Source organism: Mesoplodon bidens (genome assembly GCF_964165515.1).
Source record: "Mesoplodon bidens genome assembly, chromosome: 12".
Taxonomy (NCBI): Eukaryota; Metazoa; Chordata; class Mammalia; order Artiodactyla; family Ziphiidae; genus Mesoplodon; species Mesoplodon bidens.
Genome location: NC_138168.1, coordinates 62,572,613 through 62,596,805, shown reverse-complemented (window position 1 = coordinate 62,596,805; position 24,193 = coordinate 62,572,613). Strand labels below are relative to the sequence as shown.

The window sequence follows — 24,193 nt, the reverse complement described above, 5'->3', positions numbered from 1 at the left end:
AACTAAAGATAAAACATGAAATATCCCCCACCTCACCAATTCTCTCCCCAAATACAAGCTATACACATAACTTAACCTGTTTTCCTCCTTTGTTGCAACAGCTTTCCCTTCTAATCAATAGTTCTCTCCACATTAAGTAATGCCAGCAAGCCACTGATGCAAAAAATTCTCAGGATCTCAACAATGAAAGGACAGTGAAGCGTTCTGCAGAAGCACATTCAGAAATCAGTTCATAGAAAAATCCTAACGAACAATTTTAACTCGGCCTATAACACTGGCCTATATACCGCAACATACTTCTATTGTGGTTGAATCCATTCTGCTTTTATAGCATAGAGGTCAGAAGCATGGAACCATTCCTGTAAACTGGTTGGATTATCCACAGACAGAATTTCGGACCAAACTACAGCCTCAGATTCAACCTAAATGAGAACTGAGTACCTAGACAGTGTAGCAGGGACTGTACATTGACAAAATATTTTAAATGCATCCATAGACATCACTAAGTACAGCACTTAATGTTAAGCAAGAAACACCTAGAGGCTTTTTGTAGCTCATTCGGCTCCTATGCATCTAGTACTTTCTTCTTTTCCCACTTTCTTATGAATTAATCAATTTCCTTGACTCCCCTCCCATCAACATTCTTCCTTCCTCCCTCCCTTCATTCTCAGAGAACATCTTACTTCCCCTAACTCATCCTCTTTCAATTGCCTGGGCATATTCCCTGCGCACCACTTAGGACAAAGCTCCTTCCTAACAGAAAGGCATCCCAACAAGAACTAAGCTAAGGAATGGGAAAGAAATAATGACACCAAGGTTCACACTGAGTGTGCTATAGGGTAGGAAATGGGGCAAGCAAGAAAGGTGCTCACCAATACAAGCCTTTTCACTTACTTGGTTGGAAACGTTCCCTGGATACCATATTAGATAAAAGGAAATTTAGGGGGAAAAAACCCACAATAATTGGATACAGAACAGTCATTAAACATATATCCTGGGAATCACGTGTAGCCCTTACACCAATTTCAAAATGAATATTTCTCTCCAGGTAGAGCAAGAAATGTATTCATAGATTTTCTTTTTCAATGTGACACAGATTGCTATGTAAAATAATTTTATATATAATATGCAATAGGAATCGTTCTTCTGACCACATTTCAAACTTAATGTAACATTCAATTGTGAAATCACCCTTTGGTGCACTCTTGAAATACAAAATTAAAAGGATTACACAGTTTTTCTACCGGACTCATAGCATAATATATGAGTATTCAATTATACACTGCTTCCCAAAAAGTACAGTAAAAAAAAAAAAAGATAACACACCAGCCAGTAATTTATAGAGATTTTAAAAATTAAGAATCTCTTCAAAATTTCAGAAGCACTTCCAGACTAATAAAATAAGCAGCGGGTTTAGTAGGCAAAAAATAAATAAAAATAAAAATAGAAGAGTTAACAAGAAGCAAGGACCCTTAGGATGACAGTATGCCAAAGATCATAAACACTGGCATGTTCCATTCACTCTTCTGCTCTACCCAGTACATTCATCACCCAGGAAAGCTAGACAAGCCAAACCTGACACCATCCCCTGCACGTCTACCTCATCCCTACTTTGTACAATTTAGGCACATGCCAGTAGGGATACGTGTGATAGAAAGTTACAATCTGTTGGGAGGTATGTTTGACATGATTTCCCTGTCCAGTCAGCTAATTCCCAGGTGATTACTGCCCCCACTTGATTCCTTTGAATTAAGTTCTAGAAATATTTGCACTGGAAGTTCAAGAGCACAGAGTTCTCTGTTTACCGTTCTCTGATTATTGGGATAGGTCAGAGAGGGTGAGGGGCAAGATGGAACCCAAAGGGACCAAGTCATGAAAAACAGAATGGGTACGAATAGGAAGAGGACGCTGCCAAAGGTACAGGGCCACTAGAGAAAGTCACAGAACATTCTCCCAGGTAATGGCTGACTAAGATCCCACAGTAGTGGGCTTCCCTGGTGGTGCAGTGGTTGGGAATCTGCCTGCCAATGCAGGGGACACGGGTTCGAGCCCAGTCCGGGAAGATCCCACATGCCGCGGAGCGACTAGGCCCGTGCGCCACAACTACTGAGCCTGCACTCTGGAGCCTGCGTGCCACAACTGCTGAGCCCGTGAGCCACAACTACTGAGCCCATGTGTCACAACTACTGAAGCCCGCACGCCTGGAGCCCGTGCTCTGCAATGGGAGAGGCCACTGCAATGAGAAGCCTGCGCACCGCAACAAAGAGTAGCCCCCTGCTCGCCGCAACTAGAGAGGGCCTGCAAGCAGCAACGAAGACCCAACTCGGCCAAAAATAAATAAATTAATTAATTAGAAAAAAAAAGATCCCACAGTAGTGCTGAAGACAAATGTGAAATCACTCTGAAAGAAATGTTCTGGTCTAAATAATGTTATGTAACAAATTGTTGTACTCGAATTCAGCTGTGGGGAAGGCCGTAGCCAAGGAAGGAAGAAAAGTACTTTCACACTCTGGCCATCAGCTTGCGGGCAGTGTAAAGACACAGTTGTACTTAGAAGGTCTTAAAGACGGGTCTCCAAAATGGTGTCACAATGTTTACTAACAATTAAAAATGTTGCTATCAGGTAGGTAATAGAGAAAGAACAGTTACTGCAGGAACCAAGCTGGAGTTCCTCTAGTCAAGGGTGGCTAATCCCTCAGGCAATATGAGCTAGATTTGTTAGGTCTTAACTACAGTTAATGTGAAGTTTTGCCCTGGCAAAGAGACGAATAACATTTTTTTCCTTTAATTTACAGGAGTAATCAATTAGAAGAACTGAGCAATTTAGTATTACTCTATTTTTAAGGTACCTCTCCTTGGGAAAATAAGATTCGAATGAATGGTCAAAATAAATCAGCTCATACTTAGGAATGGAAATATAATTCCAACATAAGCTAGTTATAGTTTTGGATTGCAACCTTACCTTCCCCTCAAATCTAAATGGGGCTCACAAGAAAAATACAGCTTTACCTTCTTTTATTTTGCAGTTAATTATAGTTAACAAGAGGTGACTGGCCAGTGAGCTTGGACACTCTTTGCAGTGGTAGAGAAAAATCTCATTGCCATTCAAATAATTTTAGCTGGTTTGCTTCCATGTGACTATTCACGTGGGTTGGAAATTAGCTGTTACCTATTAAACAAGCTAATTTTACAGCAACACCATTTTGGAATGAAGTTTACATTTTCTTGATCATATGTTCCATTTTGCCTTTAACCATAATCAACCCACTACTGAGCTTGCCAGTTTCGTTCACGATCATTATGCTCCATTCTGTCCTTGACTAGAAAAATGAAATCTAGAGAGATCTCAAAATGTCTGAAAATGACTTGTTGAGAAAAAAATTTCCCCATCACTAATGGTAATAGTTGAGACAGAGAGAACATTTATATTTGAATACGGTTAAGGCAAACCCATGCAATTCTAATTACCATGAATGCTTCATTATTGCATCTTTTAATGCCAGCTCTAAAACTCTGTTTCTTAAGTTACACTTAAATCAGAATTCTGCCTGTGGATACAAGTGCTTGAAAATAAGTCAAAATGTCCACAGAATCTGTATGTTTGAAGCAAAAGTAACATTTAAGCCTGAGTTATCACGATCAGCATTTCCTAAACCGTGTGCTGCCAAACACCAGTGCTACAACACGATGGATGAAAAAAGGTCACGCTGATGAACTACATCTGGAAAACAATGCTGAAGTAGAATGTATAACTGTTCAAAATATTCACTGCCCTTCTGGTGGGTCCTTTTCTGCACACGGGTTACACCTCCTGCTCTGCTGAACTCAGAAGGGACCACATGACTTGCTTTGGCCAATAAGATGTGAACAGGAATGACGTGTGTCACTTTTTAGCAGAAGCTTTCAGTTTGTGAATCACCAACTCTTTTCCTTCTGTCAAAGACCAACAAAGTCCTAAATGGAAGCTGCTCGGCCAAAACCCTGAATAAAGACAACAAAGACCACAGCCACAGATGACCAGTGTCCAGAGGCAAAAACTAAACCTTTGTTGCTGTAAGCTCTTAAGATTCACACTAGACATTCACACTTCAGAGATCCTAAGAAGTCCTGAAATAAAGACCCAGATTAACTTTATTTAACCCATCGCTGTTAGCACGCATTTGATCACAGAATCGTTACCTCACATAAAATCCTGAGAAATGTTCTGAGAGAACATTTTCAGGAAATGTCAATGAAGATACTTACTTCAAATCTCCATTCCACTTTGCACAGACTTATTATTAGGTTGACTGTGTCATTTCTTCTAGGGTTTTCAAATTTTTCAAAATCTCTAACAGAATAAGCGTCAACCAGGAGCCATTTTGGTATTCTGACATTAATCAATTCCCAGAATTCCTCCTTAAAACTAATTTCACTTTCTGATTATTTTCTATATGTTTCACTATTCAAAGACGTATAAATTACTGAAAGGTTACAAATGAACATTTAGTCTACCTTTGTAGATATCATTCCAATTTTTAAACATTTATAAGCATACTTATTTAGTTTTTTTTAATATATGGAAACAGACAACAGAACAGCATGAAGTTGAAAAATGCATTCAAAAAAAAACTGAAGTCAGTTGCTATAGATAGTGCTCGGACACACAACAGATGACACAGTTGACTAATAGCACCTAGAATCTCAGAAGAAATTACAATTCCAGCTCACAGCAGATTTCACTGAATTTTTAGTTTAAAAAAAAAACACATTAAAACAAAATGTGTGATTTTTAACTAAGAAAAATCCAAAGAGAATTCCATACTATAGCCTTAAATCTAAGTGCACCTGATAGTATGAAAAGAGACTCAAAGACAACTAAAAGGGCTTCTCTGGTGGCACAGTGGTTGAGAGTCCGCCTGCCGATGCAGGGGACGCCAGTTCGTGCCCCGGTCCGGGAAGATCCCACATACTGCGGAGCGGCTGGGCCCATGAGCCATGGCTGCTGAGCCTGCGCATCCGGAGCCTGTGCTCCGCAATGGGAGAGGCCACAACAGTGAGAGGCCCGCGTACCGCAAAAAAAAAAAAAAAAAAAAACCTAAAAATTGTGATTAAGTCATTTGGCATTGGGAGATTCGGGAATAGGTTACTGAAACAATCTGCTTTATCTTGTACCAAGGATATTTCTAAAGCCAGCTTTTGTCTGGAATAATAAAGGTTCACTGCTACTAAGGGCACCTAGAGTGCCTTCTTTCAGGGAAGGAGAGAAGACAGTGGCAGTGCAGTCTGGCAGGGCCTCTTCTGCTACAGTGATGGGCTATTCTTCACAGTAAGGGTCCCTGTGTAAGTGACCTGCTCAGCCTCTCTAATACCCGCCCTGAAGACACTCCCCTCCCTTTCTGAGCACTCACCCACTGGGAGTGAAAGTCTGTGGATGATTTCTGAGCTCTCTCACCAACAGGCCTGCTCCTCCCTGCACAGCCTTCCCCACCCGGAAGCAGCTTCTCACACAAGTCCTGCTGGTCCCAGCTGCTTCCTGGCCACACCTGCACGTGATTTGGCATTTATAGATTTCTCTATCTCCCAGTTTCACTAAAAATGTAGTCTGTGATATATTCCCAATGGTCTTTACTGTTCTGTAGGTTTTCCAGGAAGAGAGGTAGCAAGATTGCCACCATACTCCTACCAGTACTTAAAGACCTTTCCCCTGTTTGTCATTTTCCTTCCACGCATACAAGAAAGCTAATCTACAATCAAAAACTTCTCCACGTCAAGCCAAAATTAGCCTATTTGGTCATAATGCTTACCTCATAAGACATGTCAGAAGAGGCCAGGAGTCAAGAGTCATTAAGATCAAGCTCCTCCTTTCACTCTGAGTACAGAGGTCAAGAAAGGTAATGAGATTTTGTCCAGGGCTAACCAACAGAGATAAAACAAGAAAACTCAAGCTCCTTCCAATGTATTACAGAGACTCCTTTGAGAAGGAATAGTCAGTACTCCTGAGTTTTCAAATGGTTTATAAAGGCCCATTATCATGCAGACCCAGGAACAGGCGTGGCAGCCAAATTACACCAGGCCAGTTATCAAAATCCCTGATAGATAAATGAATAAATAATAATTGGTTGTAGGTAAGGAAAGATGACAGCAGAGAGTCCTAGCTGGGGAAGGATGTAGAAGAAAGTTGGAATTTGGCCAATTTTTAATTACAATCTTGGTCCTGTATATCCAATCATCAATAACTCAGGGACTGGGTTTTCCTTTTAGTTGTACCGTCAGAACAGAATTCTCAAACACACACTCTTGTTTTCCACTACCCATTTCCACTCCCACTGATGCCTGCCGCATATCTTCATCCCTAATTCTCCTAACCTCATCATCATATGGTCCAATAACCACCCCTCTGCCCTTACTATGTGCATATCGAATTCTGCACTCAAAACAAACTAGTCTAAGTGACAATGGGAGCGAATAATTTCAAAGATCATTTCTTTCATTCTAAAGTTCTCTCACTGACTCTGTGAAAAGCTTCTATAAGGAAGTGCTGATTAATAACCTACAGCTTTGATTTTAAGTGCTACATTAGTAATTTGAAAGAGTCATAACTCAGGAAAGATATCTAAGAAGCCCAGAAAATAATTCATGCTTAAAAACAACTGATCTATCCATGAAAAGACTGCATTTATTTCTTGAGGAATCTGGATCTGCATTAAGATGCATGTTTGATTTGAAACTGGTCTTCTTCTGCCACCAAGTGTTAGCACACACTTCTAACCAACCAGTTTCTGCAATGTTCAAATCACAGAAATACAACGTCACTCAATGTGAAAAATAAATCCAAAAGAATGCACTGTAAAAAAGCACTGACCTAAACAAGTAGTAGTCTAACCATGTGAAACAAATATACTCTAAAGAAATTATACAAATAAATAAATTTTAGCTACTCTTTCAGAGACAAAGCAATTTAGTAAGATTTTCTGAGGCTTCATTCATTTGATTTAAAAAACTACAACTTTGAAAACACAGTGATAATCAAAATAGCTTTATGATACACAAAACTACTTTCAAAGGAATTCCCTGGTGGTCAGTGGTTAGGACTCCATGCTTTCACAGCTGAGGGCGAGGGTTGAATCCCTGGTCAAGGAACTAAGATCCCGTAAGCCGCATGGCACAGCCTTAAAAATAAATAAACTACTTTTAATACTCTCTTACGTGATATATTCCACTAGAATTTTATGAAACTAAGATGTAAAATTAACACATTGACTAAATGCCTCCTGGTGTTAGAAAAATATATAATTATCCAAAAAAGTCTTATGTTTCCCAGAATCTCAGTTAGAGAACTTAGTTCTCTAGCTTGGGAACCAGAATACCATGCTGTAGCAGAGGAAGCTTCATATCGAGAAATTTGAAGGAGAGTTTCTATATATGTTGGTAGTGTATAGGAAAAGGTCAGGAGGATATACTAGTAGTGGTACCTAAGAGAGAGAAAGTATATTGGGAGGAAGGGAGTGGGAGATTGGTGATGAGGGAAAAAAATGTATCTTTCAATCTGTAGGTTTGTATGTATCAATATTTGGATTTTTTACAGTAAGCATATATTCATCTAGCACTTCTGTAATTAAAATAACTTTTAAAATAACAAGTAGTTGAAATGAGACAAACTTCCTAATATGACTGAAAAAAAGTATTCCACACCCCCCTCTCTCTCTCCTCCCTTTTATTTCATTATCAATCTTAAGTAAACTGAATGCTGGTAATACATTCCACTATTGACTTTATCAATGGTCTGTCTCACCCTTGTAAATGAGTGGACCCAGAATGAAAACCTAGAAGAGAATTAGTGCTGAGAGAGGAAAACAGACAGCTGGAAATGTAAAAAAAAGTTAAGAAACTAAAGAGTCACACATTTTAAAATAATCTACATTCCAAACCACAAAGCATAATAAAAATCTACTGATGTGTATGCCACCTTTTCATATTGGTTTTAAGTTTTGCAGTGGACCCACTGATTTGCTGCACAAAGAAAATACTGGCTCTGCATAGCATAGGGAGATCAGCTCGATGCTTTGTGACTACATAGAGGGGTGGGATAGGGAGGGTGGGAGGGAGGCTAAAGAGGGAGGGGATATGGGGATATATGTATATATATAGCTGATTCACTGTTGTACAGCAGAAACTAACACAACATTGTAAAGCAATTATACTCCAAAAAAGATGAAAAACAAAAAAAGAGAAAATACTGGCTATTTTAAGCCTGTACATCTCAAAGTATACTACTCTTCAGACCATCTGGATCAGAACCCCTGTCACACTTACTGAATGAAAGCCAAGGTCTTAGGTCCAATTCCAGATCTGAACTTAGAGAATGGAAATCTGCAGCTTCAACAAGTACACCAGGTGACTCATGAATCCCAAAGTTTAAGACATATTTTCTTAAGCATTCAGAAACACTAACCATCATAACAGTAAATAGGAACAGACTGATTCCACAAATTAAAGGCAAATATTCTTATTTGGCTTTCTGAAAGACAGTAAAATCTTAGTTTATTTTCCAAAGATTAACATTCTAACCAAAACAAAATGCAACCTGACTTAGATTTTATACAGTCTTCAAGCAGGGACTGTTTCTATTTTGATCATCACTCTATGCCCAGCACCCAGTGTCTGACACATAGTAGGCACTTGATAAATAGTTGTTGAATTAGTAGGATTCGGACCAAGGAGCTCCCCACATAGAGAAATGAAACTGGATGGACAGGACTTGGCAAGTGGGAGGGAAGAAGATGAGACTGAGAATGAGGTAAGAGGGATTCTGGACGGGGCTCTGCAACTGAGGACGATGTGATCTCATTTCAGTCACTTAACTTCTAAGTCTCAGGTCCCTTTTCTATAAAGTAAAGGAGCAGATTCTGTGAAATCAACTGCCAAGAAATCATTTAAAATGCATGCAGTCTGAAATGTTGAAATACAAATTCTAGAGTTAATTTAAACATCCCTTTGATAAACGTCCTTGGGTGCTCTCATTTCAAAGTTAATATTATAAAGACAGAAACATTTTGAAATGTGGGTATTACCTTCACCACTGATTTGTCATTCTGTGATTAAGTTTGATACCACTGGGAAGAGGACAATCCATTTGAAAGCAAAACAAGAAAGATAATGAGTAAAAAAAGTAAACTGTCAGTCTACAGGTTTTGTTAGTTGTTATCATTCCTAATTCCCAAATCTATGATTTACACAAATGATTTTACCTAAATATTCTGGAGTGGTACCTAATATAGTTATTATTTAATTTGGGCATAGCTATTAAAAAAAACATGCAAGATATGGGGGGGGGGGATTTTTTACAATAGTGTGTAGAAAACTCATAACCACAGGATGGTCAATCACCCAAACACATGTTTTTACAGGACCAAAAAGACTTTCTGAGCACAGAGACATTAAATACAAACTGTTGAATTTAGAAAAAAGATCTACTTACTAATAAACATGACCTTCATTTACAGAGCTGCAAATCAGTCTTAACTGCAGCAAAGAGTCATGGAGAGCAGGAACGAATACTAATCTGTATGCCCATCTCCAAAACTCTGGTACATCAGAGCAGGTCAGCAGATGTCTTAATTTGCATGAGAACCTCCCTAGGCTGAAATGGGAAAAAAAAGGAAGGGTGCCCTTAGGATTCCAAGCGAACTGCTCGTGACTCCAGAGAAAAGTCCAAAGTCACTCCAACCTCTGAGAGAGGAGGCAGTGGCCTAGGAAGGCAGAAAGTCACCCTGAGATAGGGGAAGTCAAAAGACATGTCCCCTGGCTGTGGCACTGCTGACCATTCTCAGGGAGAAGTACTTTTAAGTACTGAGCTGGGGAGTGGGGAGCCCTTCTGTTACCCTCTTACCCAGTCCCTGGAACACTTGTTCCACACCCTCAATGGAGACAACTGTTGAAAGAGCAAGGTGGCTTTCTGGAAACCTTGAAAGAGCTACGTAAAAGGGGGGCGGGGCGGAGCTTGTCCCACCTTGAAGAACCCAGCCTCAGGAAGCAGCACCAGTGTATGCAGGGGAGAAAGCTTTGAGCGCAGCAGGCTGCAAACAACCAGAAGCAAAGAACGCAGCGAAATACAACTCTGGCACCGCCCCCAAGGCTTTTCAAGGGATGAAACAGATGTGGCAACAGATGAAGCAACAGTAAATGATGGTCAGAGTGTGAGGCTAATAGCCACGGTGGCAAAGGAGGGGACAGCTGCCATGGCCTCCATGGAGGCTCTTGAGACAACTCAGCATCCTTGGGAATTGGAACCAGACTGAGTTGGAATTCCAGGAGCAATAGTGGCAGGGGTGCCGAAAAGCAGTACAAATGCCCCTCATGCCCCAACCATGCTCAGGGCTGGTGTGGCTGCCAAAACAGGGCTTATAGGAAAAATGTCCACTGACCTTCTTCCGGAGCCATGGTGCTTTGGACAATTTCATGAAGGTCAAATGAGGCTTAAAAGTTCTGCTTTCTCCTGCCAAGATACCTTTTTCTTGAAATGTCCTTTTTGCAGCATCTGAAGAAAATAAAAAGAAGCACAAAAATGTTACCATATGATAACCATATGAGACAAGAATCTTAAAAAGAGTGGATATATGTATATGTATAACTGAATCACTTTGCTGTACACCTGAAACTAACACAACATTGTAAATCAACTATTCTCCAATAAAATTAAAATTAAAAAATGCTACTATGACACATGGCAGTCTTTAATCATAAAAATGGCATTTCAAAAGATAACAAATTATCTTATAAGGAAGATTATAAACTGGTTTGAGATTTTTTTAAGAGAGGAAAAAACACAACATGTATGATAACAAACACATTATGACAGTTAAATCTGCAGTGATGTCAAACTTTCAGTAAAGCACACAAAAGCCACAATTTGACAAGGAAACATTTAATAAATAAAATAACTCTTGGCTGATATGATGCAGATTTCACACAATATCCCAGTGGTGTCCATATGTATAAAAAAGGACCAGCTTATCTGTAAACCCTCATATCTAAAACTTCTGCTTCTAACCAAGATAGAATAACAGGAATCGGATTTACCCTCCCATCTAAAACAACCAAAAAAAAGGACAAAGTATACGAAACAATGGTTTGCAAGACACTGTACACCAGGCAATGAAGGTCGGTGATCCCTCAGAGATGAGAAACAGACAAGGTAAGCCCTACAATTGTTCAGCTTACGTCCCTGGGTGTCTAGGTCTCTGCTCAAGGAAGAGAAACCCAGATGGAGCCCAGTCATCACACTAGGTTCAGAAAAAAGAGCAGAAAGTAGAAAAGACCAAGGCATCTGGAGCTTATGGGACAGAGTACCAGAGAAGTGAGTCCTGCAGAGAGAAAACTGCAGAGATCCACAAAGGGTCCCCCTAGTGGATTCAGCTAAGCCACTGACCAGCACATGTGTGTGAGCAAACTACCAGAGGCTGGAAAACACACTCCAAAGGATTAGGGAGAACATGCCCAGCTGTCACCCAGGGTTAGGAATTCTGTCTGTTCCCATCAGCCAGGCTGGAAAACCTCAAGATTCATGGGACACTTGGCAGAGTAATCTAAGGGTCTTGCCTCAGTGGAGAGGAAAAATTAGCTCTGGCCTGGTACTGCTCTAGTCCCACCTAACAAATCTTAGAAGCAAGACGCCAAAGGAAAAACCTGTTTCCAAGTAATTTAATTATGTCCCAGAACCAAGCCCAAGAATAATTATAGTAAAACAAATTATCCAACACCCAACAAGGTAAAACTTATAATGCCTGATATCTAATCAAAAATGACTAGGCATATTAACAAACAGGAAAATATGAGCCACAATGAGAAGATAACTTAATTCATCAAAAGTGACCCAGAACTAACACAGATGTTAGAATTAGCAGATAAGGGCTTCAAAGTAGTTATTATAACTGTATTCTTTCTGTTCAGAAAGTTAAGTGCAGACATGCAAACTATAAAAAAAAGACCCAAATTAAATTTATAGAGATTAAAACTGCAAGGTCTGAGAAAAATTAATTAGACAGAATTAAGAAACGATTAGACACTGCAGAACAAAAAACTAGTGAACTTGAAGACATAACAATAAAAACCACCCAAAATAAAACAGAGAAGAAAAAGAAATAAGAAAAAAAAAAAAGGAACAGAACATCAGTAGGCTGTGAGGCAACTTATGTTGCCAAATATATGTGTAAGTGGAGTCCCTGAAAAAGAGGCAAGAGAGAAAGAGATAGAGAAGATACTTGAAGAACTAATGGCTGTTAGGGAATGAGAGCTATACCACAACCACAATGGAAAATAATCTGAGCAGTTAACTATTGAAATTTAAGCTGCACAAGCATTTTGAAAAAGTAATTCCAATATTAGGAAAATACACAAAAATAATATTATTCAGCCATAAAAAGGAATGAAACTGAGTTATTTGTAATGAGGTGGATGGACCTAGAGTCTGTCATACAGAGTGAAGTAAGTCAGAAAGAGGAAAACAAATACCGTATGCTAACGCACGTATATGGAATCTAAAAAAACAGCACTGATGAACCTAGTGGCAGGGCAGGAATACAGATGCAGACGTGGAGAAGGGATTTGAGAACACAAATGGGGAAGGGTAAGCTGGGACAAAGTGAGAGAGTGACATGGACATATATACACTACCAAATGTGAAATAGATAGCTAGTGGGAAGCTGCTGCATAGCACAGGGAGATCAGCTCAGTGCTTTGTGACTACCTAGAGGGGTGGGATAGGGAGGGTGGGAGGGAGGGAGACTCAAGAGGGAGGCGATGTGGGGATATATGTATAAATGTATATTTATAGCTGATTCACTTTGTTGTACAACAGAAACTAACACAACACTGTGAAGCAATTATACTCCAATAAAGATATAAAAATAAATAAATAAATATTCAGGGAGAAACTGTCCCTTTTAAGTTCAGCTAATTCTCATCAATTTTAAGTATGTCCTAATTTTTCTAACAATTAAAACCATGAGCCTAGTGAAAGATCATCTAATGTTTCAAGGAAATGTGTCCTTAAAAATAAAAGATACATCAGGTACTGTTCTGGGTGCCAGGGATACAATGGACAATATAAATCCCCAGCCCTCAGGGAGCATCCAAATATACTGGGTGCCACAAACAAATAAATACACAATGCCGGGTATCAACAAGTGATACAAAGAAAAATAAAGCAGTAGGGGTATACAAAGTGATGTGGAAGAAAAGGGGTTGTTATTTCAGAGAAGGTGGTCTGGGAATCCTGTTCCGAAGATGAGACATTTGAGAAGCCACCTGGATGAGGTCTAGAAGAGAATCACGTGTGTATCTGAAGCAAGGGTGCTCATGGCAGAAGGAACAGCTTCCATGGGGAAAAGTGGGTAGTAGGTCGAAAAGCAGTAAAAAGGGTAGGATAACTGGAACAGGATGAGAGGGGGATCGGGGAAGAGGTAGGAAAGGGGTTTAGAGAAGTGGGCAGGGGCCTTACGAGGCATGGCAAAACCTTTGGACTGTATTCTAAGTATGGTGGGAAATTCTGAGGGTTTTAAGCAAGGGAAATTTATGTATTATAGTAACTTTCTTTACTCATCTATATTTCAACTGAAATATACATGTCTTCCTGGTGAGAGCAATTGAGTCTCAGGAGATTGAAAGTGCTCCTCTCTTTCCCTGGAAATGTATTAGTTGAAGGAAAGACAGCTAAATGGAGTGTCACAGTGTTTAAGATGGGAGGGAGGGGGAGCACTGGGGTCTTGGGTCACCATCTGGCATCTCCTGAGACATGTACCAGACTTGGCTTTTGAAGTTGTATCCTCCCTTGTTCCCCTATACAATGACTCTCTGTATTTTCTGTGCCCTTGCAGGTACACAAGATTTCATTCTATTGCTCACAAATTCATAAACTCAATGGAGCTGAGGCCCCTTACCACCCTTCCACTACTCTTTTTTTTTTAATTTATTCATTTATTTATTGGCTGTGTTTGGTCTTCCTTGCTGCGCACGGGCTCTCTCTAATTGCAGTGAGCGGGGGCTACTCTTCGTTGTGGTGTGTGGACTTATCATTGCGGTGGCTTCTCTTGTTGCAGAGCACGGGCTCTAGGAGTGCAGGCTTCAGTAGTTGCAGCACGCAGGCTCAGTAGTTGTGGTGCACGGGCTTAGTTGCTCAGCAGCATGTGGGATCTTCCCGGACCAGGGCTTGAACCCGCGTCCTCTGCACTAGCAGGCGGGTTCTTAACCACTGCACCACCAGGGAAGCCCCCTTCCACTACTCTTGAGCACACAGAAAAAGCAGAGTTCCCCAGTGCAAAGGTGGAACTGGTGAGAATACTGTACAGCCATCCATCATACAAGACCATCCTCTCTTCACTTCCACTGCCACTCTGGCTTTGTTACTTCTATGGACATGTCTCAGAAAGAGACCACAGGTCACTTCTGCTCTCAGACTTAGGGTGTTTCTGTTGCTTCGTTCAGGGGATGATGGAGGGGCAAGAATTCACACTCTAGCTTAGTCTCTGACTCTCAACTTCACCTAAACTAGGTAATCTTCCCTAGCATCAGGGCAGGAAAAACACCATTATCCTTTGTCGTTGAAACCCCAAAGCCCTTTCTCTACTTTTTCTGCTGTATTCTCTCTCTTCTGAGCACGAGGTGCCACTGCTTGGAGGGGTGGCTAGGCATTAAAGAAGGGATACAAGAAACACACGGATAAAAACTTGGTATCTCAAAATATTATCCCACCACATTTTCAAAAATCTCCCTGTTATTTTACTTCTGTAATATCTACCAAGTGCTAGTATGTGCTAAATGTGATGTTTTGATGGGTTTGTAAATTTGGGGCATGTCCTAAAACCCTTCACTGTGAGTCACCGCCACCATATGATTTTTCCTCTCTCTTCTATGGTAATAAAAAAGGTTATGCAATAGACCATTAAAATACCAAGAAAACACTAGTTCTTAGTTGTAAGCAACAGATGACAACTTTGGCTGAGTTAAGCAGGAAAGGAATTTATATAATAACACTGAGAGGACTAGAGCTGCAGGCTGGAAGGCTAGGAAGCCAAGACGTCCAACATTACAATGGATAACAGGTCCGGGGATGCCACCACCTCTCCCAGCCGGCACTACTGAAGCCATGCACAGACACAAAGGGCAAGAACTCTGTCACCTGCTTTAGACACTGATGACACAACCTATCCCCACAATGGATTCTGCACAGTCCTTTTTTGCTCAGATTGCTAGCTTCTGACTCAAAGTCTGGGCCAAAGCAAGATCATGTAACACCAAAAAGAAAAGTCTGTGAAAGCACATATCTGACATGAGAGATAGTGGGGAAGAGTTTAGATACTAGGCAACCTAAACAAAGAGACAACAATCCAATATATGCGTGTTTAAAGAAGACTGTATTCGTACCAATTACAGTCATGCCTCAGAGATTCTGAGGGTTCAGTTCCAAACGACCACAATAAAGCAGAATATCACAATAAAGCAAGTCACACAAATTTGGGGGGGGGACATAAAAAAGTTATATTTACACTATACTGTAGTCTATTCAATGTGCAATAGCATTACACCTAAAAAACAAAGTACTTTATTGCTAAAAAATTCTAACCATCATCTGAGCCTTCAGTGAATACTAGTTTTTTTTGCTGGTCGGCAGTCTTGCCTCAATGTCAATGGCGGCTGACTGATCAAGGTGATGGCTGCTGAAGGCTGGGATGGCTGAGACAGTTCCTTAAAATAAGACACCAGTGAAGTTTGCCGCATTGATGAACTCTTCCTTTCACTTGAACACTTAGAGGCCATTGTAGGGTTATTAACTGGCCTAATTTCAGTATTATTGTGTCTCAAGGAATAGAGAGGCCCAAAGAGTGGGCGAGAGATGGGGAAATGGACAGTCAGTGGAGCAGTCAGAAGACACATTTATTAAGCTGGCTGTCTTATATATGCATGGTTCATGGCACCCCAAAGATCACTGACCACAGATCACCATAACAAATATAATAATCACAGAAAAGTTTGAAATATTGCAAGAATTACCAAAATGTGACACAGAGACACTAAGTGAGCAAATGTTGTTAGAAAAATGTCACTGATAGACTTGCTCTATATAGGGTTACCTTCAATTTGTTTAAAAAAAAAAAGCAGTATCTGTCAAACATAATAAAGCAAAGAGCAATAAAACAAAGTCTGTCTGTACTGTTACAATTAACTTATCACCTTTTAGTTCATATAATCACAAACAGGTATATCTTTTCTCAGCTACCTCGTCATAACCCAGCTTTAAACTTCTTTATTTCGGCATATTCTCAACTGTTTTAAACACAACCTAATATCAAAAGATTAAGCTGAATATTATAAAATTGTCATTTTTATTGCTCAAAAACAGTCAAATATTGGCAATGTCTGATGGTTTAAAATATACCATAATGGACTAACTTACTAAATCCCTAAAATTTGACTAAAGAGATTAGGGCATATTTTCTAAGTGTTCAGGTATTTGAAGAATTATCACATAGAAGAGCTTCGGATGGCAACTTAGCAACGTGTTCACACCAACCCTCAAAATACAAATGGTTAGGAAGTGTCAAAGGTAAAATTCATTTGTTAAGTTATTTACTGAGCAGTTCTCCTATGTGCCAGGCACAATATACCCTGAAGACAGCAAACATGTCCCTGCTTTTATGGAGTTTATAGTCTCATTGGACAGATTTTAGCCCAAGAAGGAGAAAGACAATGTTTAGAATTATCAGAAAATACAAGAGATATAAGGAAAGGAGCTTTGTTAACAGAAATCAAAATAGTAGGTATTTGTATGGTTCATTACTATCTACGTTTGTTTTTACATATTATTTTATTTGCTGTATCAATATTATAAATTGATTCTAAAGAAACAACATTTTCTGATTTATTGGCTTCAGTTACATCAATTTTTTTTTTTTTTTGTGGTACGCGGGCCTCTCACTGTTGTGGCCTCTCCCGTTGCGAAGCACAGGCTCCAGACGCACAGGCTCAGCGGCCATGGTTCACGGGCCCAGCCGCTCCGCGGCATGAGGGATCTTCCCGGACCGGGGCATGAACCCGTGTCCCCTGCATCGGCAGAGGGACTCTCAACCACTGAGCCACCAGGGAAGCCCTACATCAAATTTTGATCCAACAGTTCTCATTATTCACTGGGCCTGAACTCTTTGATGGTGGATATCTATCCACAATACCGGTTTAAATAATATTTGTCACAAAGCACATTTCATTTTTATTACTGTGTTTTTCCAGCAGAGTATATTCTCTAGGTACATAGAAATATGGGGAACAAATGTCACCTTCATCTGGGAAAGTATTTCTTAGGATTGACTCTATATTCCTAATATAATCTATAAGTATAATCTATTGCTTAGCCAGAATACTGGGTAATGGTTATAGAAATATCATTCTTGAGATCAGAAAAATTCTTGCTAGTGTAAAAACCACAGGTCATTTTTCATCTACATTAACTCATGTTCTGGAAGAGAAGCTTATGAATATTTTTTTAAATTGTTCAATTCCTCCTAGTACCAAAGACATTCTTTCAAGCACTAAATAGAAAAGCACATAGCAAATACATCAGATATCCTTCAAAAGTCATCTAAGAATGCTCCCTAAATAATATAATTCACCTCATATTTAAAGAAGCAAATTGTCTGAAGAACAATTTCTTAATGTATATTTTAAACACAAGGAGACTTTGCTGTATAAAAGAACATCAAAATTAATAATATAGAGACAATACTTTTGTAATCCTAAGTAATATAATTTTATCTATTTTTAACTTTTTATTTTTTGTATTTATTCAATTCCTTCCCATACCTGAAAAGAAGGCAGTGTAACTGGAGCATACTGAGGGAGAAGAGAGAAGCAGGGTAAGACAGGAGACCTCAGCAGGAGACAAGAACACAAGGATACCGTGGGCCATAGCAAGGCGTCTGGAAAGTTGTGATAGACAGCTATACCCAACTTAAGGTCTCAGAGTCATTCTGGCAGATGAAGAGTCAAAGATTTCACTATGCTTACAAACTGCTAGAGCGGAGTATAGGAGGCTACTGTCAAAGAACTCAAGGGATTTCAAGAAAAGGAACAGTTGTAATGGTAGTAGTCGGGGGGGTAATTATTATTATTATTACTATTATTATTATTACTAATGATAATAGCTATCATCTATTTAACACTGTACATGTGCCAAACACTATACCAAAGCACTTCATGTATATTATCTCATTTTGTTTTGAGAATAGTTTCTATTATGTTTGTTTTACAAATAAGGAAATTAAGTAAGGAATTAGATAGATTGCTTAAAGTCACTCAGCTGGTCACAGGCTGCATTGTGGGTCAGGGAGTAGGCCAGCAATCAGCTCTGACTGACCCCACAGCTCACTTTGAGCCAGGATGGTTGGATGGCTGTGCTCACAGTGCTGCAGCAAGAGAGCGAACAAAGCCCTCAATGCCCAAGAGGAAATATTCAGACAACAGCAGGAAGGAGAGGTAGAGGGTAACAAACCCTGACACCATGAACCACCAATAAAAAAAGGCTTTTGTGTGAGGGCAAAACAGGGACAAAGCAAGAAAGAACTAAGAGAAAGTGGGTGACATTTCTGGGTCCTGTGGTGCGAGGCATTTGGTGCAGCGAGGAAGCTATGATCTCAGACTGGAGCCAGGCTTCAGCTTAGGCTGGAAGGTAGAAGGCGTGCTTCCGGAAACCGGTTAGGAGTCCTGTTGTTCATTTACAGTGTAACAGACCATCATAGTGATTATGAACACAGGATCTAGTGGGAGTGGCAAGATGGGTGAAGGAGGTCAAAAGATGCAAACTGCCACTTATTAAAAAAAATAAGTCCTTGGGCTTCCCTGGTGGCGCAGTGGTTGAGAGTCCGCCTGCCGATGCAGGGGACACGGGTTCGTGTCCCGGTCCGGGAAGATCCCACATGCCGCGGAGCAGCTGGGCCCGTGAGCCATGGCTGCTGAGCCTGCACGTCCAGAGCCCGTGCTCCACAATGGGAGAGGCCACAACAGTGAGAGGCCTGCGTACCGCAAAAAAAAAAAAAAAAGTCCTGGGGATGTAATGTACAGCATGGTGCCCATACTTAATAATACTGTCTTGCGTATTTGAAGGCTGTTAAAAGAGTAAATCTTAAACATTCTCATCACAAGGAAAAAAATTTTATAACTATGTGTGCTGATGGATGTTAACTAGACTTATTGTGGTGACCATTTTGCAGTATATACAAATATCAAATCATTATGTTGAACACCAGAAACAAATATAATGTTATAAATCAATTATAGCTCAATTTTAGAAAAATCTAACAAGAGGGGAATAGTAAAATAAATTATAATGCAATAGAATATTATACAACCAGTAAAAGTAATGCTTTCGGAGACTATTTCATGACAATGATAATGGTAGCTAACATTTCTTAAATGGGCATTTATTCTGTACCAAATATTCTTCTTTATGTAGACTGTATATCACCCATACATTATAATAAATAATACTAACTGTTAAAAAAAAGAACACAGGTTTGTCACTTCACGCCTCGTGATATTGCAGTGCTTATGTTCAAGTGACCCTGATTTTACTTAGTAATGGCCTCAAAGTGCCAGATTAGTGACACTGGCAATTCAGATATGCCAAAGAGAAGCCGTAAAGTGCTTCCCTGAAGTGAAAAGATGAAATTTCTCTGCCAAGGAAAGTAAGAAAATCATATGCTGAGGTTGTTGAGATCTACGTAGATCCATGTGTCTCCTCTTCAACATCCCTGGTGGAAAGTCCAGGTTATTTGTACAAAGACAGCAGAGAAGGAGGGAGAAGTAGAGTACAGATCAAAAGGCTTCCAAAAGAAAGGAGCTGCAAGGAATATTCTATACAACCTCAGCATCTTCTAGCTTTTCTGGGTGGCTGACAGAGTCTTGGTGCTCCAGCAGAGTGTTGGGCCTGAGTCTCCGAGGTGCGAGAGAAGAGAAAAAAGACAGTCTCTTCAATAAGTGGTGCTGGGAAAACTGGACAGCTACATGTAAAAGAATGAAATTAGAACACTCCCTAACACCATACAGAAAAATAAACTCAAAATGGATTAGAGACCTAAATGTAAGACCAGACACTATAAAACTCTTAGAGGAAAACATAGGAAGAACACTCTATGACATATATCACAGCAAGATCCTTTTTGACCCACCTCCTAGAGAAATGGAAATAAAAACAAAAATAAACAAATGGGACCTAGTGAAATTTCAAAGCTTTTGCACAGCAAAGGAAACCATAAACAAGACAAAAAGACAACCCTCAGAATGGGAGAAAATATTTGCAAGTGAAGCAACTGACAAAGGATTAATCTCCAAACTATACAGGCAGCTCAAACAGCTCAATATCAAAAACACAAAGAACCTAATCCAAAAATGGGCAGAAGATCTAAATAGACATTTCTCCAAAGAAGATTTACAGATTGCCAACAAACACATGAAAGGATGCTTAACATCACTAATCATTAGAGAAATGCAAATCAAAACTACAAGGACGGCTTTCCTGGTGGCGCAGTGGTTAAGAATCCGCCTGCCAATGCAGGGGACACGGGTTCAAGCCCTGGTCCAGGAAGATTCCACATGCTGTGGAGCAACTAAGCCCGTGAGCCACAGCTACTGAGCCTGCGCTCTAGAACCTGTGAGCCACAGCTACTGAACCCGCATGCCACAACTACTGAAGCCCGCGCGCCGCGCCTAGAGCCCGTGCTCCACAATAAGAGAAGCCACCACAATGAGAAGCCCGCGCACCGCAGCAAAGAGTAGCCCCCGCTCACTGCAACTAGAAAAAGCCCGTGTGCAGCAACAAAGACCCAATGCAGCCAAAAATTAATTAATTAATTAAAAAAACAATGAGGCATCACCTCACACTGGTCAGAAAGGCCACCATCAAAAAATTTACAAACAATAAATGCTGGAGAGGGTATGGAGAAAAGGGAACCCTGCTGCGCTGTTAGTGGGAATGTAAATTGATACAGCCACTATGGAGAACAGTATGGAGGTTCCTCAAGAAACTAAAAATAGAACTACCGTAAGACTCAGCAATCCCACTACTGGGCATATACCCTGAGAAAACCATAATTCAAAGAGTCTTTTACCACAATGTTCATTGCAGCTCTATTTACAATAGCCAGGACATGGAAGCAACCTAAGTTTCCACTGACAGATGAATGGATAAAGAAGATGTGGCACATATATACAATGGAATATTGCTCAGCCATAACGAGAAACGAAATTGAGTTATTTGTAGTGAGGTGGATGGACCTCAAGTCTGTCATACTGAGTGAATTAAGTCAGAAAGAGAAAAACAAATACTGTATGCTAACATGTATATGTGGAATCTAAAAAAAAAAAAAAAATGGTTCTGAAGAACCTAGGGGCAGGGCAGGAAAAAAGACAGACATAGAGAATGGACCTGAGGACACAGGGAGGGGGAAGGGTAAGCTAGGATGAAGTGAGAGAGTGGCATGGACATATATACACTACCAAATGTAAAATAGATAGCTAGTGGGAAGCAGCCATGTAGCACAGGGAGATCAGCTCGGTGCTTTGTGACCACCTAGAGGGGTGGGATAGGGAGGTTGGGAGAGAGACGCAAGAGGGAGGAGATATGGGGATATAGGTATATGTACATCTGATTCACTTTTTTATACAGCAGAAACTAGCACACCATTGTAAAGCAATTATACTCCAACAAAGATGTTAAAAAAAAAAAAAAAAAGAACACAGAACATGGAGCCAGACTGCCTGGATTTGTGTCCTGGCTCTACCACTTACTAACAAATTATTTAGCCTCTTTGTGCCTCAGATTCCCAAATGTAAAACGGGGGTGATGACAATCATCCCTGTCTCACATAGTTGTTAGGATTGAAAGGGTTAACATTTGTAAGATGATTAGAATAATATCCAGCATAAAGGAAATCCATTTAAGTGTTTGATTGAAAATCAAGTAAAATAAAAGATATAGGGAATATGCCAACACAAAATGTGCCACTTGGGCATAAGGCATATTTTGAGCTAGAGACAAAGAGAATCAATGGATGCAAAAAGAAACTTTCCCAGAGCTTCCCTTGTCTGACCAAAAGCAGACACTTGTGAAAAATGAGGATTGCCAAGTCCCCTCTCCTGGGGAATTTGTAAGGCCAAGGTGGACCTATGCATACAAACCTTACTCCATTAGAGGCTCCCCCCACAGTCTGCCCGCCCTGAAAGCTTAAAACCCTTTTCCTTTGTCTTGTCACTTCTCTACAAATTTATTATTCTTCTGTTAAGATGCTATATGAGCCCATATTCTAGCCACCCCCGTGAGTTACCCTTCATTGAGGTTTCAGCCATGTGATGTGTATTGGACACATTACTAAACTCTTTGCTTTTCCCTTGTTAATCTGTTGTCAGTCTAAGTCTACAGGGTCCCTGGGGGAGAATCTAGGAGGGTAAAAGGAAAAACAATTTGTCCCTATACGGGACAATGGAAAGGGTAAAAAGAGAGGTGAGAGGGGAGAAGAAGTATGAGCATTTGTGCCTGGGGGCCTGCACAGAGGCAGGTCATGCGACAGAGGCTCTGAGGGCCCTCTAGGGAGCGGGGCTGTGATTCAGACATCCTGGCTGGGGAGAAAAGCTTGTCTTTGCTTAGTTCTAAATGATGTGTGGCTAAGGTGTGCTGATGTCTCTGAAGACAGCTTAGTCTAGCCATTAAGGGGAAGGGTCAGCAGGCTGCTGGGATGTCCACCTGCCTGCGGTGGTTAGAAGTGCAAGAGCAGAACAGCTTAGAAAAAGGCCCGAAGATACCAGCAACTGAACAGAATCCGCACAAGGAGCAGAAACACAGGGCATATACTCTCCATCTTTTGGGGAACATGACGGTCATAATAAGAGAAAGAGTAATGTTCAAATGAACACCCTGAAAACCTTTCATTTTTCCTTTTATGAGATAAATGCACTTGGAATCTTTTATCATGCTACACAAGCACATTTTTCTCATTTAAAAAATAGATTTGCAAGGACTATTATAATCCCAGCAGGCTAAATCTTTAGCAATCTCTCAATCTAATACACTTCTTAACAAAATTACATTTCACACAAAAAAATGAATGAAATCACATTCATTTCTATGCAAAAAGCTTCCAGTGCAATTTCATCACTGTAAAATGTGGAGAAATGATATGTAAATGCCTAATTTTCAATACCTTCTTAGCTCTATGAGCTATTGTGTACTGCCAGGAAATCAGAAGGTGCTTTTTATTCTGGAAAAACAGGCTCACACAAGGTCAAGGTAGTAAGCTGAGACAGTCTTGGCTGCTGTATACCAGCTCCCTCAAGTGGCTACCACCATAAACCTACATGTACACAGTGTGCAAAAATGGGCGTGGCCTCTTTTTGTTTCTATTTTCATTACTCTAGGAGGTGGATTGAAAAAGATCTTGCTGTGATTTATGTCAGAGAGTGTTCTTCCTATGTTTTCCTCTAAGAGTTTCATAGTGTCCAGTCTTACATTTAGGTCTCTAATCCATTTTGAGTTTATTTTCGTGTATGGTGTTAGGGAGTATTCTAATTTCATTCTTTTACGTGTAGCTGTCCAGTTTTCCCAGCACCACTTATTGAAGAGACTGTCTTTTCTCCACTGTATATTCTTGCCTCCTTTATCAAAGATAAGGTGACCATATGTGTGTGGGTTTATCTCTGGGCTTTCTATCCTGTTCCATTGATCTATATTTCTGTTTTTGTGCCAGTACCATACCGTCTTGATTATTGTAGCTTTGTAGTATAGTCTGAAGTCAGGGAGCCTGATTCCTCCAGCTCCTTTTTTCCTTCTCAAGATTGCTTTGGCTATTCGTGGTCTTTTGTGTTTCCATACAATAGCCAGGACACAGAAGCAACCTAAATGACCATTGATGGAGGAATGAATAAAGAAGATGTGGTACATTTATACAATGGAATATTATTCAGCCATAAAAAAGGATGAAATAATGCCATTTGCAGCAACATGCATGGATCTAGAGATTGTCATACTGAGTGAAGTCAGAGAGAGAAAGACAAATATCATATGATATCACTTATATGTGGCAACTAAAAAAATGGTACAAATGAACTTACTTACAAAACAGAAATGGAGTCACAGATTTAGAAAACAAACCTATTGTTACCAAGTGGGAAAGGG

At 40.1% G+C, this 24,193-nt stretch overlaps 1 protein-coding gene across 5 annotated transcripts in view; it reads right to left on the bottom strand.

Moving 5' to 3' along the window:
* AKAP7 (A-kinase anchoring protein 7) overlaps nt 1–24,193 on the bottom strand; it is a 129,982-nt gene that overhangs the window by 63,977 nt on the left and 41,812 nt on the right. For all 5 annotated transcript variants that reach the window (XM_081250632.1, XM_081250630.1, XM_081250631.1 and 2 more), the window contains one exon: nt 10,407–10,519. In XM_081250632.1, the coding sequence (XP_081106758.1) occupies nt 10,407–10,519 (113 nt within the window). The remainder of the gene's footprint in view (nt 1–10,406; nt 10,520–24,193) is intronic.